Consider the following 16482-nt stretch of genomic DNA (forward strand, 5'->3'; position numbering starts at 1 on the left):
ATTCAAGGTATACGAAGCGCTGCTTTCGGTGCACGGCGGTATTACGTTGTTGTTCCTTGATCCTTCTGGACGGCGGATATAGGCTAGAGTGAACTTTGATACTTGTTAGGACGGCTTAGTTTGGTGGATGTGAGACGTGAGACGTGGTGTTTGGCCCAATCCAGAGAGACGGAGTTGCCCCATTCTCAGCTCAGTCCACCGAAATAGGCTGTCAGTCTACGTGCGTCGTCCTATCTAATCGCCGGGTGAGACCACGGAGTCGTCGGCCGTGCCAGTACGACGCAAGCAGGGTAGGACATGGATGTCATCCGCCCGAGGTACCGACACGTGCATGGCGTTTTCGTCCACACAGAAGCCCTGCATGAATATTCGTACCGGCACTGGACCTCGCAAGGGGGGGACGAACGAACCCAAAAGTGGATAGGGCTGATACGTTAAATGGTATATTGGTATGTATGTATGTATGTATTTCGGTGCCTGCCTGGGAACGACGGATCCCCCCCCCCCTCCCCATGTAGAGCGGCAGTGGGGAAGCCGAAATGAGGCCAATGAGAGTGCGATAACGAAGCCCATCTCCAAACCCAAATCCCCCGGCAAGTAGATTGTTTCAGACTGCACAACTGCCACTAGCGAGTTGCGAAGTTGAGGCTAGCAGAGATGCCGCGGCAGTTGCCCGCTGGCACACGCTGGCACGCTGGCACGCTGGCAAACTGCCCACGCCGCTTCACGGCAAACTTGTCAGTGACAGACAGACAGACTAACTGAACTGTCACTGACCAAATGGAGTCGTGACCCGATCAAAGGGTCCCAGGTTCCAAAGACCCCTGGTTCAAAGCCCCTCCCCGTATTGTACAACGAACCCCTCCATCTCCATCCATCCCTCTCCCCCACTTCAAAGGCACCCGCTCACTAGCTTGAGCAGCTGGTCGTTGGGGATGCGGCCCGGGTATCGCAGCAGCAGGATCGCGGCGAGCACCGTGTTGGATCGGTTGCGCTGCCACACATCCCTGTGCTCGGCCGAGAAGGCCATCATCAGCGCCCAGAGGTTTGGTAACTGTTTGGGAAAAAAAGGGGAGCCCCTGGTCAGCGTTCTGGTCGTCTCGTCTTGGCTCTTTTTACGGCCCGCCCATTCACCGCCCTGGATTCTGGCGGTTGCGCGCGCAGTGCTGGTGGGGAAGGGGACTGGGAACTGGGGACTGGGCATTGCGAACTGGGGACTGGGCAATGGGGAATTCGGGAATCGGCCTTACCTCGTTCTGCATCACCTTCTTCATCGCCAGGGTGGCCTGCGCCTGGCTCGCCGAGGTGCCGGAGCCGTCCCCGCCGCCGCTTCCGTTCTGCGGTGCCGACAGCATGCTCAGGACGCTCTCCAGGGAACTCCGGCTGTCCTCGCCCTCGGACACGAGCATGCTCTCGGTCGTCTTGAGCAGCTCCTCGTCGAAGCCGCGGCGCTCCCAGTCGCTCCAGCGGCGCGCGTCGCGAAACACGTCGGCGACGACGCTAGGCAGCCCCCGGTTGCGGCTCAACCGCTGCTCGATGGCCAGCGGCGACGAGTCCTCGAAGTTGCCGTTGTAGTAGGCCGTCACCAGCGCGTCGAAGCTCTCGAAGCCCGCCGCCCGCGTGCAGCTCAGCACGTACTCCAGCCGCTCGTCCAGGCCCTGCTTGGCCGACGGCGCGGGCGACACCGACGACAGGTCCGTCAGGGACGAATCCATCGCCAGGCCGTTGCTGCTGCCGCCGCCGCCGACGTGCGGTGGTAGTTCGCCTCCTAGCGCCGGCTGTTGGGGCTGCCGCCGCGTCTGTGGGAGCATCTCAAACGACCACATGTCGAACGGGTGGTTGAAGGCCATGACGTCATTCGGCTCTGGCGTGTAGAGCTGGTGGCGGTCAACTGCTCCGTCTGCGCCCCCCATCAGTCTGTGGTTCTCGAAATGTTGAATGTGAGAATGTGAGGTCATCTGCAGTTACGTACTCATTCGCGCGCCGTCGTCCTGCGGACTGTGGTCGGCGAGCGTTGTCGCCGGGAGCTTGTCCGCCATCTGCTGCTTCGGGAGCCGCATGTAGTCTATGGGGAGCTTGTCGCACGCCTTGTTGGGGTCGCTCATGGCGCGGTTCGGCGGTAATTGCTGTGTGTCGTCCATGAGCTGGGGCTGCATGTATATGGGTTTGTTGCCCTTTTCTGTTGCGTGGTCGTAAAATGTGGATTGCAGCACCTGCGGTTGCATCGAGTGCTTGCCCGGTGACTCTGGCGTCAACGACTCTAATGTGACGGGGTGGTATGGTTCTGGGTTGCCCTGGAGCTGGTGTGGTTGTTGTTGTTGTTGTTGCTGTTGTTGTTCTTGCTGTTGCGCTTGTCTATTTTGCACGTCGTCGTCTCGGGGGGTATTGTCGAGATTCATCTGCTCGTGGTAGTTGACTTTGGCTTGGAGCTTCTCCAGCCGTGCCTTCATGCGCTGGCCTAGTCACGGTGGTTAGATGCAGCTGCCCGAGCCAATTGCAGACGGAAAACGCGACGCACGATAGCTTCTTTGTGCGATCCTGTTCTGGACCTTTTTCTTTTCTTTAGGATCGTTTATGTCGGCCCAGCTGGGGTCGGCACCGGCGTCGCTGCCGTTGGATATCGAGTACCGTAGCACCGCATCCATCGTCCCGGAGGTTCAAGGAAAAAGCAAGGGAAGGGAGTATTAGAAAGTGTGCACCCCAGGAACTATTGTCTCGCAGAATGCTATCGTAAATGCAGGCGGGTATCGTAAATCGAACGGGTATCGTTGGCCAAGAGGTATTACACGGTAACGCACTTATGCATGCTCCCGTGTTACTCTTGATATATGTCTGCTGGATTGCGTGGTGCTGTGGTACTGTAGGTTCGGCAGGTAAACCCTGATGGGAGGTCGTCAGGGGTATGCCTCGCTAGTCTCGACCACCTGGATATGTACTGCGGTACTGCGACTCCGTACCTACTACGGTACCCAGCAAACTTGCTCGACTATACTCGCACGCTCCACGGCTTCTGGCACGTGTATTCTGCAGTCCACTAAGCGATTCATATCCCCACGGAGGGAGGGAGGCGTAGCAGGCAGAAGGATCGGGACCTCGATGCTAGTGCTGGGCCCCCCCCCTCGTCGCTGCTGGGTCTCCTTATTCGTTGCCTAGCTCCCGGAGTAAGGTTCTACTAAGCGTACCGTCCTCGCTGCTGCAACACTCCTAAGCACTTGGCCTTAGCAGGAAGGAGGCGCTGCAGGATAAATCCTCGATCCTCGATCATAAGTTCCGAGTGCCGTGGCGTTCGCCGTACTACTTCCGGATGGATTCAAACCCATAAGCTGGCCCGTCTGCGGGCTTATGTTAGCAACGACATTGGCGCCGCCGGGGCATTGTGATTGGCCGCGACGCGGTCATACTATGCACGTAGTAGCTGGGACGAATCCGCCAGGCGATGGGTCCGCTAGTAGATCCCACAATCCTATCCGCGGGTGCAACCCCGGTCCCGGGATGTTGTGGGATGGCACCAGCCTCGTCTCATAGACCTCATAGGGCTTGTGTTATCTGTCTTGCTCGGTGCCGCTAAGGGTCATAGCGTATCATACGAGTTCCTTGTTCAAGCCATGGGCCTAACCCTTGTTGGTAGCAAAAGTCTCTTAGGCCAGAATGTAACGCTCACATGCAGCTAAACCCGACCCAGCGCTCTACTACGTACTACGCCTCGCATCGAACCAGCAGGGGAAATGAGGCGAAGCGATCTCAAGGGTCTGACCTCCCCCTGCACAGCAGCAGTACTACGTACAGTAGGAGTCTTGCGTGTGCTCACTGCTGCGTGTGTTGCGTGTGGAGTTCAATGGCGGACGGTTGTAGGCCTCCGTGCGGGGCGGCTTGGCGTCACAGTCTCCTGACCCACTGTGATTTCAAAGGCGCAAAGGTAAATTGTTAGGGCCCTTTGCCACGAGCTAATTGCCTGTTTGGTCTTGTTCGCACTGATGTTTTTGGCCGCTGTGCAAATGTCCGAATAAGACCCTTCTTATCACGATTACGATGTTGCACAAAGCTTAATGCAACCGAGTGCTCTGCAGAAAGTATAGTCTCCACTACTGTAGGTCTGTAATGCATGTGTCTTCGAAACTGCACGTGGTTGTGCTTAGAACTGATGCCATCCGTAACCCCATCACGAGTTGGTTCGTACCGATGTTTTGGAATCTTCGGAGCATGAATGGAAAACTCTAGAACGAACGTCTCCAGCCTAGCCGATTGGCCCATCGAATACCGGCAAGACAATGCAACCATGACGGGAAGCATGACGGGAGCCGTAATGCAGGGGATAAGTCAGGTTCCTGCCTCCTGAAGTCCACCACACACCGCCTGCATGAGCTCCAAACGCAAGCGCCCGCAGTGTAGAGAGGAAATGTTCTAGAATCCGGGAGCATGCATTCGAAGCCGCCGGCAGAACACCCGAAGAGTCACGGAGAATAGGCTTAGGCCGAGATGGGAGTTCCGCCCGACACTTGCATCTAGCGAGGTCAGACCAAGTATCTGGGCACGAGAGCGTCTGACGCTTATGTAAGAAGCCCGAGGAGTAAAGAGAATCTGGAGAGGAGCGGCCGCCGGTACTTTGGTGAGGGCGGGATGCACATGGTTAAGCGGTTCGGCAGCGGGACACTCGTCGAGAGGTCACAGGCTGGAGGTGTTGTGAATCGGCCCAATGAGTAACTGACAGGTTTAGATCACCAACGCAGATCGTTCCGCGATCCGGAGCTGAGCTGAGCTGAGCTGATATAATGAAGGCACCTGAGCCACTGGAGAGGACCTATATGGAGACGATCTGACGGTCAGCAAGATTTAGAGTGCTTAGCAAAGCCAATCGATTTCGTACGAGAAATGCAATGGCTACAGATCCGCAAACTCAATGAAACTGCAATGTTGACGACTTCGGCTTTGACCGAAGCATCCACGTCCCTTGGCGTGAGGAATAAAGATGAATCCTTCCACTAACTCGGAATCAAGATCTCCCCCCCCCTCAGTTGCACCTCCTCAACATGATGAACAGGGTACATTTCCGCCTGCCTGGAATGACATGCAGGGAAGTCCTGGAATGTGATGCACGGCGGGGACCAGCAGCTGCAGGAGGGTGTTCGAATATGCAGGAGGGTGTTCGACGAGACAAATGGAAGCCCCCAAGATGCATAGAGCGTCGGTACGTATCGATGTGTGACTGGGGTGGTACATCCTGATCCCAAGCCGTGCCGATCCTCCCGCCATGTTAACTCCGTAGGAAAGCCGGAAAGATGAGAGGAGGAGACCAGGTCTTGTTGATCTCACCACGCAAATCATGATCTGTCAGTCTATTCAGATGCCGCTAAACGCCCGGCTTGTGTTGAACAAGTTACTCACTTGCTCTTTTTGGCCATCTCGGTGACAGGCCGGGATCTTGACTTCCCCGTTGCAGCCGTTGACACCACCTCGGTGGCCTCCTTGGAAACCCAAGATGTGACGACGGCCGTCCGCGGAGTCATCCCACGTCGACGGTGAGGTATTTTCACAGATCCTCGCCCCTTTTACGCGAACGAATCTTCAGCGGAGAAGGAACCCCGCTGCGAGGACGAGACGCCAGATGCCCCTTTTCTGCGAATAGATCGATTGGAGGAGAAGTGCCCGCTGCGAGGCGGTGGCACCAGTTTGATTCTGACGATCCACCCAAGAGATTATTGTCACATTTTTCATAGTAGCTAGACTAGATCTGTAAAGGAGGCATATAGCGGATCAAAATTATTACCGTCGCCATGGTCGTGGGTGGCAAATTGTGGTGTTGAAGCTATTTTATACGAAACTGCATGAGGAGGTAATGTAGCATTGTAGATACAAACAAGCCAAAAACATCAATGGTGACTGTGAGACCTGTGTGTCTCCTGAGAAGAATGCGGTTATGTCGAAATGAAAAAAGCAAACGAAAAACATGTCAAAACTAAATTAACTCAAATCAAATCAAACTAAAACCATATGAACCCTTTCGCCATAGATCACACGTTTATACATTCTGTGTCTCGTAGCCCCTCAACAAGTCCCGCTCTACTTACTCGGGCTTCACAGAAACTAATCTAGATTCCTTGGCAACAAGACCTCCCAATTCCCTGACACTGGTTGTCTTGCGAAGAACCAAGAGCGGAATATTCGCCTGCAAGAAGGCGCCGATCCAGTTCCTGAGCTCCACCGCAACAAGAGAGTCAACGCCATAGTCATCCAGGCTGCGATCCTCGGACAGGTACTTGACAGGCGTAGCAAGCAACTTGCTAAGCTGTTGGATGATGGCCTCGCAAATGAGGTTGACGGCTTCCTCTGCCGTCTGCGCGGAACTGATGGTCTCGCCAACCTCGCCGGAATCAGATGACTCCTGTGACCCGCTGTTGCGGTGTGACAGGTGTCTAAACTTGCTGTCATTGACCCATACGCCCGGCCGCAGGCCAGGCTCGTTACCCTTGGGAACGAGGCCAATGACACATTGACAGTCGTCGACCTGGAAGGCCGCGGTGTTTGCCAGCACATAGTTGAGAGTAGCCAGCATTTCCTTAGTGGCAATAGTACCGAAGCCCTTTCGGCGCAATGCGGCAGCAACTTCAGGGTTCTCGGCCACAAAGCCACTATCGGCAACAGCACCGACATTGATAGAGTAGGCTGGAAGCCCTTGGGTGCGAAGGAAGTGCGCCAGGGCGTCCTGGTAAGTACAGGCTCCGGCATAGTTGGTTTGGCCTGCGTTACCGCTGATGGCGACGGCCGAGGACATCATGACGAGGAAGTCAATCGTCTTGGGCAGTGCCGTGTACAAGTTCCACGTTCCCTTGGTCTTGGGGCGATGGGTGGCGTACCATTGATCATACTCCATGTTGTCAAATCTCGTATCCTGCACGATCGGTAATGTTAGCAATACGATCAATTGTGACGGCGACGGTGTGCCGCATAACCGCAACGTACCTTGACCACCATGGCTGATTGAATGACTCCGCGAATAGGCGAGGCATTCTGGCCACGCTCGATCTTCTTGATCAGGGCCTCGACGGCCGGAAGCGAGGTAATGTCGCATCGCTCGATCTCGACAGAGATGCCTTGGCCGCGCATATCCTGGATAACCGCCACGGCTTCATCGTCACAGGTGCCGGATCGGGACACTGCGATGATGCGTCGGGCTCCGTGAGCTCCCATCCATCGCACAATGCCCTTTCCAAGGCCACCCAGGCCACCAATTACAAGATAGGCACCATCGTGCTTGAGTTGCGCGGGTGCGGGCGCGGGAGGTACAATCTGCTTAATATCAGCGCTGCCCTGAACAGAAAAACGATGAACGTACCTTGACCTGCTGGTCGTCTTCAACCTTCAAAATCACCTTACCAATGTGCTTTCCTGCCTGGATGTGGCGGAACGCTGCTTCAATCTCTGAGATGGGCATGGTGGTGATGGAAGTTGGACGGATAGCGCCGTACGACATGAGATCCATGACATTTTGCAGCAATTGGCCAACAAGAGGCTTGTTGTCGTCAATGAGGAGCGCCAGATCCACGTAGGCGAAGGTGATGTTCTTGAGCAAGAACTTGGCCGGCATCAGCATGTCATCGAGGAACTCCTTTCGGCCAATCTCGACGAAGCGACCGTAGGGCGCAACCGTGTTACACGACTCGCGGAACACGTCGCCACCCAGGGAGTTGAGGACTACATCGACGCCTCCCTTGCCAGTCATGTCGCGGATGGCCTTGCCGAACGCCGTCGTCCTGCTGGAGAAGATGTGGTCATCGGAGATGCCATACGTCTCTGTGAGGAACTTCCTCTTGTCCGCGCTGCCGCACGTGACGAAGACCTCGGCGCCGATGTGCTGGGCCAAGATAATCGCCGCCTGGCCGACTGCACCGGCGGCCGAGTGGATGAGGACGCTCTCGCCCTTGGCCAAGCGGCCCTTGTGGATGAGCGAGTAGTACACTGTAGCCCACACAATGGGCAACGAAGCGGCCTCCTCGAAGCTGAGACGCTCGGGGATCACGGCACAGCAGTCACCGTGGACGCGGGGCCGGTTGGTGTATGACCGGGAGTAATAGCAGCACACGCGGTCGCCCTTCCTGAAGCGGTCCATCATGTTGATGCCGACGTGCGTCACGATACCGGCGCAGTCGTTTCGCATCTCAGTGACGCCCTCGAGCTGGCCGGCGGCGATGAGGACGTCTTTGAAGTTGATACTGGCGGCCCGAAGCTCAATCTGGATCTCATCAGGACCAGGAGGCCCGGAATTCTCATCGTCCTTCCATCGCAGAGTGTCGAGGAGGCCGGCGACCTCTGTCTGTGCGACCAAAGTGCGATCGTTGTCCACGAACGAAGCCATCTCGGGCTTGGACTGGCCGTTGGAGTCACGGACATGGTTTCCAATCGTCTTCTCTTGGAATGCGCGGGGAACGTAAAGTTGACCCTGGTGCTCAGAGAACTCGTGTTCCACGTCTGCGTCATTCTGCTCCAGATCAAACGAAGGGCTCTTCAGGACCTTGGCCACCAATTCTCGGCAAGTGGCCACATCTGTATCCAGGTCAAAGTCAACGTTGACCATTCGGATGTCCTGGTGCTCAATCCTGAAACTGCGCGCAAAGCCGGTGAGCATGGCGCCTCGCGGTCGCTTGCAGTCTCGAGTTGCGCCCCTGGTGATGAAAAGGACGGCCTTGGAAGTCAGCAGGCGGTTCTTGAAGCTGTCCCATGACTTTGGATCCACGTCTTCGATGAAGGCTTCGCAAACCTCCGGGGGGAAGACGGTGATGCCTTCAGAAGTAGTCGGAGCCATGAGATCCGACGAGGAGACGTTTTGGGCACCCAGAGAGACGCTCAAGGTGTCCACAAGGCCTGAGATCTCGCTGGTCTTCGATTTGTCGGTAATGACCTGCACCTGGTGAACCAGCGACTTGGGATAGGCTGGCGCCGTGGTGGCGAGGAAGACGCTGAGCGTGCCTCCGCTGGATTCTTCATAATCCTTAAAGGTAGCCATGGGCTTGTTGAAGCCGTGCGAAGTGAGCGTAGTGTTCCACTCCGAGTCAGGAATGAGCGGCGACATGCGTCTGCCTTCCTTGTCGCCGGCCCACCAGCCTGGGAGAGACCCGAACACCAAGTTGTAGTACAGCGCATCCTTGGTGATCTCCATAAGGAGCAGGACACCCCCGGGGCGGAGAAGAGCTCTCACACGATCCAGAGACTCGCCGATCGAACTGGTGGCATGAATGACGTTGCAAGCGATAGCAAGGTCATAAGACCCTTCCTCTAGACCCTGAGTCGTGGGATCCTGCTCAACATCCAGCACGCGATAGTTGACAACATCGGAAAAGTCAGCGAGACGTCCCTTGACAGTCTCGAAGAAGCTGGGAGAAATATCGGTAAAGTCATATCGAGAGATGAGCCTCCTGCCATCAGGGCACATGGCCTTCAGCATGGGCTCGGAAGCAGAACCTGTTCCGGCACCAATCTCAATCACCTTCATGCCAGGCTTCTGCTTGACAAGTTCGCTGACGTAGGCGGACATCTGGCTGTAGCAGCGCTGGCAGCGCTCGTTGGAGTACAGCGAAGAGAGCAGCCCGCCATCTTGTAGGAGGGCCAAAGGCTCGGTCTTGCCGCTGAGGATATCAACGAGGTTGTCGCCGATTCTGCTGATGGCCTCTGCTTCGCCCTCTAGATCCCGGTTCAAGCCATGAGTTCCCATCTTCGAGACGTCGATTTTGTCAGTGGCATGGGACTGCATCCAGTCGTACCAATGACGGTGGTGCTCCTCGGACACCTGGCTTAGTGGGAGGGCCTTGATTGCGCGCTGAATGTGCGACAACACCCGTGCATCAAGATGCTTGTTGTGCCCCGCAACGGAGTCTCGAGTGACGACCGAACTGCACAACTCTCCGACGTGCTTTGGTGTCATGTTCTCTGTGTAAGTGACCCATTGGATCTGGTGGACAAGCTCGCGAGAGCTGGACAGGATGACATCTCCCGGGAGCTGAGTAGCAGTGACACCCTCAGCCCGCACCACGACTCGTTCATTGGCTCCGGAGCCTTCGCTCACACCCACGTCAAAGGTGAAATGGCCTTCCTTTCTTGTGGAATAGCAGGTGAGCTGAGAACCCTGCACCTCAGAATACTTGGCCGAGATGTAGAGATCCTGAATAAAGGTAGGCACAGCAGGAGACTTGAGGCCGTTCTTCAAGAGCAGGATGGAGCACAAGCCGTGGAACAGGGCCGAATCAAGGGTACCAGGATGGACGACGTATTTAGGCTCGCCGAGGCTGGTAGTTTCCGAGCCCACATCAGGACACTGAACCTTGCCGACTGAAGTACTGTCACCGAGCTTGAGTTCGACGACGTTGTCGAAAGGTGACTTCCAGTCGAGGCCGATATCTCGGCTGAGGTAGTAAAACTTTTGAGGGCTGACGCTCTGCTGGCTGTTCTCAATCGCCCCCTGGACATCCCTCTGGAAGCTGGCTAGGTCGGAGGCCTTGGCATTGTGAGCTTCGTTGCCGTCAATGGTCGTCACATTGATGAGACCACGACAGTGTTCGTTCCAGCTGTCACCCGACGCAACGGTGAAGATCCGGAACTCCATCCAAGAGCTCGACGAGCCGCGAGCCGACCGAGGCTCAGGTCGGATAGAAAGGCAAACCTCGTCAGCTGAATCTTGGCTGATGACCAAGGCCTTGCCGATGTTGATGCTGCGGAAGGTGTAGCCCTCAATCTCGATGGCAGGCTCGCTCATCTTCTTGAAGCGTCGCATTCCCTCGAGCGCCATGGCAAGGTAGCCAGCGGCAGGGAAGACGCATTGGCCTTGGATGACGTGGTTCTGCAACCAGGGGAGCTCCTTGAGCGTCAAGATGCGTCGCCAGCGAGGCTCGAGGCGGTTGACATCGGCGGAGAGGTTGCCGATCAGCTCGTGGGGGAGAAACTGACGCTGAGTGTACTCCTTGGACACTCTGCTCTCGTGCCAGTACGTCTGCTCGTGGTCGAAAGCGTAAGGCGGCGCCTCGGCCATCAGCGTCAACATCTCGTCCTCGAATCCGCCGTTGGCGTAGTGGAAGTCGAAGTCGACGCCGTCGCTGAACAAATGGCCCAAGCAGCCGAGAAGGGCCTTGGAGGCCGAGACCTTTCTCTTCAGCGTGTTGACGTACTTGACGCCGCTGGCGTCTCCCTCGAACGTCTGGATGGTCTGCTTCACGGGGCCCTCGAGTGTCGAGTGAGGGCCAATCTCCAGAACCATGTCGACGTTGGCAGACCCATCATCGGCTTGGCACAGACCCCACAGGGCGTCCTCAAAGTATACGGGAGAAACGAGGTTGCTGCACCAGTACTCCTCGTTGAGCTCGTGGGCATCCTCGATGGGAGATCCGGTCAAGGATGAGACCATGGTGACGCCAGTCTCGGACGTCTCCACCTCCAGTCCTTCCAGTGCCTCGCGGTATTCATCCTCGATTCGACGCATCTGGTCAGAATGGTAGGCTGCTCCCCGTGTACGAAGAACACGGTTAAAGACAGCCTCCTCCTCTAGCAGCTTGCTCAGCTCCTGGATGGCGGGCATGTCTCCAGAGACTGTCACACTTGAGGGACTATTGTAACAGGCGATGGTGAGTCGCTCAGAGTCTGGAAGGCTCGCAATGTAGCCATCGACGACCCTGGAGGAGGCTCCAACGGCGATCATGCCGCCCTGTAAATCCGTCTCGCGGTCGAGAAGCTGGCTGGTAAGCCGGCCTCTGTGATACGACACCTTCATGGCGTTCTCAAAGGAGAGGTACCCAGCGGCGTACGAAGCAGCAATTTCACCACTGGAGTGGCCAGCGACCGCCGTGGGCTCAATTCCAAGGGCAGAGAGAGTATCGATCAGAGCCAGCTGGATGGCCGTGGAGAGCGGCTGTCCGAATCGCGGCTCGTCAAGGCGGGTCTCCTTGGCGTCTCGCTCGAGTTCAGTAAGAACATCCCAAGTGCAGCCCATCTTGGCGAGCTGACGGTTAGCTCGCTTCAGGGATGAGGTGAAATCAGGCCAGACATTAATGAGCTCGCGTCCCATGTTAAAGTACTGAGCACCTTGGCCGCTGAAGACGAAGCCAATTCTGGTCTTCAAGTCGCCCGTGTTGGCAGCCACGGGCTGCTCGGCGATGGCCTGAAGGCTTGAAACCAGAATCTCGGGAGTCTCAGCCACAACAATCGCGCGATGCCTGTGCTTTGTTCGCCTGTTCAGAGTGTAGGCGAGCCGGTCCATCCAGCGCTTGTCAGTGATGGAGGTGGAGGTCAGTGACACGAACTCTGCGAGGGTGGTCGCAAAGCTTTGGCAGCTGTTCTCGCTCGCACCGCTGATGATGAAGACGCGGGGCTGGACATCCACGGTGGTTGCAGGCTGAGTTTCCACAGCGGGCTGAAGATGCTTCGCATTTTCGACAATGACGTGAGCATTGGTACCGCCATAACCGAAGCTTTAGGTGCACAAGTCAGATATGGGAATGGGCAAGCGACTAATGAGAACATACCTGTTGACGGAAATTCGATTAAGCGCGCGAGACTCTAATTCGGAGTTAATCTGAAGACAGGTTAGCCCTATAAAACGTAGTCATGAATTGAGGGAAAATGGATGGCTTGCCTTTAAGTTCCAATCATCAACCAGAATCTTTTCGTTGGGCTTCTCAAAGTTGACTTGAGGCGGGATAGAGCCCTTTTCAAGCATGAGAACGGCCTTGATGAGGCCCGCAACACCGGCAGCACTCTCGGTGTGGCCAATATTACCCTTAATCGAACCGATTGGGAGTTTATTGTTGGGGTTGCGGTCCTTGGACAGAGCCGAGGCGATGGCCTCTACCTCGATGGGATCACCAACGGCAGTACCGGTACCGTGAGCCTCAACGTAGTCGACACTGAGATCCAGTCCTGCGTCCTTGTAGGCCTTTCGGATGGCCTTTTCCTGGGCCTCGCCGCTGGGCACACTGATGCCAGGGGTTCGACCGTCCTGGTTGAGGACGGTGTTGCGGATGATGGCGCGCACATTGTCGCCATCTCGCAACGCCTTGGACAGTGGCTTCAGCACGAGACCGCCGCAACCCTCACCTCGACCGTAGCCGTTGGCGCGGTGGTCAAAGGCAAAGGACTTTCCATCGACCGAGAACATCTTCAGCTTGCTCTGGTACGTGAAACGCTGCGGGTCCGCCAGGAGGTTGACACCGCCGACGAAGGCCATCTCGGTTTCTTTGGACCGGAGACTCTGCACCGCCAAGTGCAGCGCAACCAAACTTGAGGAGCAGCCAGTGTCGACAGTCAAACTAGGACCCTGCAGATTGAACTGGTATGATATTCTGTTTGAGGTAATGGCAGGGCCTGATCCAGTAACGTGATAGGTGGCCGGGTACTCAGTATCGCGGGAGAGGACCTCGGCGTAGTCTGAAGTCCACTGCCCAACGTACACGCCCGCATTTGAAGACCACAGCTGCTCCGTTGTCATACCGGCATTCTCAAAAGATTCGTATGCAACCTCTAGCATCATGCGTTGTTGCGGGTCCATGGCCTAACACGATGAGAAAATGCATGGGATTGACGGGCTAGTAGACTTACCCTGGCCTCAACAGCATGAATGCCAAAGAATGGAGCATCAAAGGCGGCGATGTCTTCGTCAAGGAAGTGGCCGCCGTTGGTGTTTGTCTGTAATTGACAGGTTAGCTTAGATAGATCAACTCCATGCGAGCGCAAGGCTCTGCGCATGTATCGAAGCATCACCAATATAAATGAGAAACAACCGAGACCATAGACTCGGACAATGTCAACTTACCACACTTGCAGTGCTGTTATTAGGATCATAGAATGCCTCCATATTGAACCGCTTCTGCGGCCCTTTGGACCAGGCCGAGGTACCGGTCGCAAGATTGGTCCATAGCTTCTGAGGGTTTGATGAACCAGGGTATCTACAACTCAATCCCACGATGGCGATGGCTTCGAGACCATCGTCTCCCGTGGCGCCGGGCACATCGTGGTAGCCGTTTGTTAGCGGCTTGTCGTTAAAAATCGCGTCACCCATGCCGACTGAAGGCTCACAGAGCGTTGCTGATCAATGAATGGACGGTGGGGAGTGGGGAATAAAAAGACGAATGGCAAAGGGTGTCGGCGTGTAAACCCAATGGCTGTACAATATGATGGTTGAGTTCTGGCGTTTGTGTGGCAGGTATTGTGTTCTGTAAAACGACGGTCTGAGTGGGGTTTGTTGGCCAGGCTGTCAAGAATTAAAAAGCGTCATGAATTTGTTTGGTTGCTGTCAGCCTCGGGATGGGCTGGACTAGAGTGCCACTGGAAAATCACTGGTAAATCATTGATAGATAACAGCAATGCTCTTGGCCCTGAGCTTATGGGAACCGCTTGATGATGGATGTCGCTGATGGATATGGGCGTCAGCGAATCACCGGAGCCTGCACTGTACATGTCTAGACGTCTTACAAGGCGCTGCGAATTGGGTAAGGTGTAATGAGGATTACTTACGGGCTAGCCAAGATTCGCACATGCACGTTCGTGGCATTGCGATTCTGGTGGTAGGTAATGAATGATTCGACACCAGACACATGTGATAAGCTATTCTAACCCCTCGCACTCCCCGATGGCCTTACACCCCTACACCTCTGGTCCACAAAAACCCACGTTTTCGTGTAGACCAGACTCAGGAGTCAGACGCCGGCATGGGGAGCTTGCCATTGGGCGTTGCTTCGCCCCCGCTGAGTTCACCCCCATGCGCTCAGCGTAGCGTTGTATTAGTCCCCTGGCCCAGGGATGATGGTCATATCGCATGGCCTCCGATACGGTATTTCATTGGTTCTGTTGCTTATGATACGCTTCGGAGCTGAAGCGAGGAGATGAAGGAGCTGGGAATGTGACTAGCGAGAATCCTGAGTTCTTGTCATCGGGGACATGACAGTGCCAGGCGCAATCTGGACTCTTGTACGATGTAGTTTAGTAACGGCTCTACGCAGATTATTCTAGGCATGGCAGAGTCTTGTAAGGACATATCGATGATTCCCGAATCTCTCGGTATTTAAAATAATGGCGGAATGCCGTCCCGTTGAGTTTAAATATACAAGCACATTCTGTCCGAATCAGGTACAATTTAACATGTATCACGCCGATGAATAACGGGCTCAAATTACTGGGCTAGAAACAAATACGAAAACCATGTAAACACATCAGGAACCGTGACGCTCTCCAAACCATTCACACCGAGGCAACATGTGCCCGCAACTCCTTCTCAGTCCAGTCCCACAGCTTCTGATCCAGATCTTCCACAATCCCCTCAGAAATGAACTTTCCACGGACTCCAACAGGCTCGACATAGTCTCCGCTAGTGTAGTCCGTAGAAACAGACGCCCACAGCTGGGTCTTGGCGCCCTCGTGAACAGGCGTGTATCCGAAGTTGGACAGGCGCTCTAGGCAGCGAAGCCAAAAGGGAAACCCAGTCATGCTGCTGACAAGATTGGTCCGCGAGGGGCCTGGGTGCACCGAGACAACGCGGAGTTCAGGGTGTCTCCGAGCGAGCTCGCGCGCGTAGCTGATGTTGGCGAGCTTGCTCTGGCCGTACCGCACGACGGTCGGCATGCTCTCAGCCTGGGTCTTGAGCCCGTCGAACTCAATGCCTCCCTCGGGTCGGGCTTGATAGGCGGCAGATGAGATGACCACGACGCGCACGTCGGGGTTTTCGGTGCTCCTGACCGTCTTCTGCAGAACGGGCATGAGGAGTTGAGCGAAGAGAGCGTGGCCCATGTGGTTGGTCCCGAATTGCATCTCGTAGCCATCCTTGGTCAAGCCAGCAGCCGACGCCATGATGCCCGCGTTGAGCATGAGGATGTCCAGGCGATCGGTCTCCGCGGAGACGGTGCTGGCGGCCTTCTTCACAGACTCGAAAGACGCCAGATCAAGCTGCAGGACCTTGATGCGCGCATCGGGCACCTGCTTCTTGATCTCCGCCGCAGCGGCCTGGCCTTTCTTCACATCGCGAGACGCGAGCCAAATCGCGGCCGGGTTGTGTCGGGCAAACTCGAGGACGGATTGCTTGCCCAGGCCGTTGTTGCCTCCCGTCACGAGGATGACCTTTCCCTCCAGAGAGGGGATGTCCGTGGCGGGATTGAAGGAGACGGAGGCATCGTCACTGGAAGCCATAGTGTAGACTGCTTAGGTGTGCTAGTCGTTGAGGTCTAAGCTGGCTTTTCCGGCCAAGAATGTGGGACCAGAAGTGGCGATGCAAGTGTGGTAGGTTCTACTTGACGGCTGCCGCTACTACAGGGTATCACCATCCATATTTCTCTGATCAAATGCCACCGACAATGGTTTCTCAAAACACATTCCCCTTTGGCTATGGTATGAAACCAGTATCTCGCTAGTCTCTGAGCAAATGTGGAACCGTAAGGCATCTACTGCAAGTTAATCTTTGTGTCATGATGGATTGAGGATGACCTGGATTTAACTTTCGGTGCTGATGCCTGCTCATAA

The 16482-nt window shown here is 55.7% G+C and overlaps 4 protein-coding genes across 4 annotated transcripts; all 4 read right to left on the reverse strand.

The window, feature by feature from the left end:
• Positions 1-509: 509 nt before the first annotated feature.
• On the reverse strand, positions 510-2886 carry BGZ61DRAFT_513737 (uncharacterized protein). Its single transcript, XM_046252183.1, has 4 exons — positions 2519-2886; positions 1973-2458; positions 1251-1900; positions 510-1054 (listed from the first exon to the last, which is right to left on the reverse strand). Exons 1-4 carry the CDS (start codon positions 2643-2645, stop codon positions 893-895), a joined length of 1425 nt encoding a protein of 474 aa, XP_046111406.1. The 5' UTR covers positions 2646-2886; the 3' UTR covers positions 510-892.
• A 1303-nt stretch (positions 2887-4189) lies between these two features.
• Positions 4190-4584, reverse strand: BGZ61DRAFT_442257 (uncharacterized protein). Its single transcript, XM_046244702.1, has one exon. It carries the CDS (start codon positions 4416-4418, stop codon positions 4215-4217), a length of 204 nt encoding a protein of 67 aa, XP_046111407.1. The 5' UTR covers positions 4419-4584; the 3' UTR covers positions 4190-4214.
• Positions 4585-6061: 1477 nt separating this feature from the next.
• Positions 6062-14032, reverse strand: BGZ61DRAFT_554639 (putative polyketide synthase; the record flags this gene model as incomplete). The annotated part of the gene is made up of 7 exons (XM_046255587.1): positions 6062-6886; positions 6958-7284; positions 7331-12446; positions 12501-12550; positions 12632-13525; positions 13573-13659; positions 13787-14032. The coding sequence occupies 7 exons, from the start codon at positions 14030-14032 to the stop codon at positions 6062-6064; spliced, it is 7545 nt and encodes a 2514-aa protein (XP_046111408.1).
• Positions 14033-15210: 1178 nt separating this feature from the next.
• Positions 15211-16152, reverse strand: BGZ61DRAFT_472932 (short-chain dehydrogenase/reductase; the record flags this gene model as incomplete). The annotated part of the gene is made up of 1 exon (XM_046248397.1): positions 15211-16152. The coding sequence occupies one exon, from the start codon at positions 16150-16152 to the stop codon at positions 15211-15213; it is 942 nt and encodes a 313-aa protein (XP_046111409.1).
• Between the last annotated feature and the right edge of the window lie 330 nt (positions 16153-16482).

This window comes from Ilyonectria robusta, assembly GCF_021365365.1.
Source record: "Ilyonectria robusta strain PMI_751 chromosome Unknown BGZ61scaffold_2, whole genome shotgun sequence".
Lineage (NCBI taxonomy): Eukaryota > Fungi > Ascomycota > Sordariomycetes > Hypocreales > Nectriaceae > Ilyonectria > Ilyonectria robusta.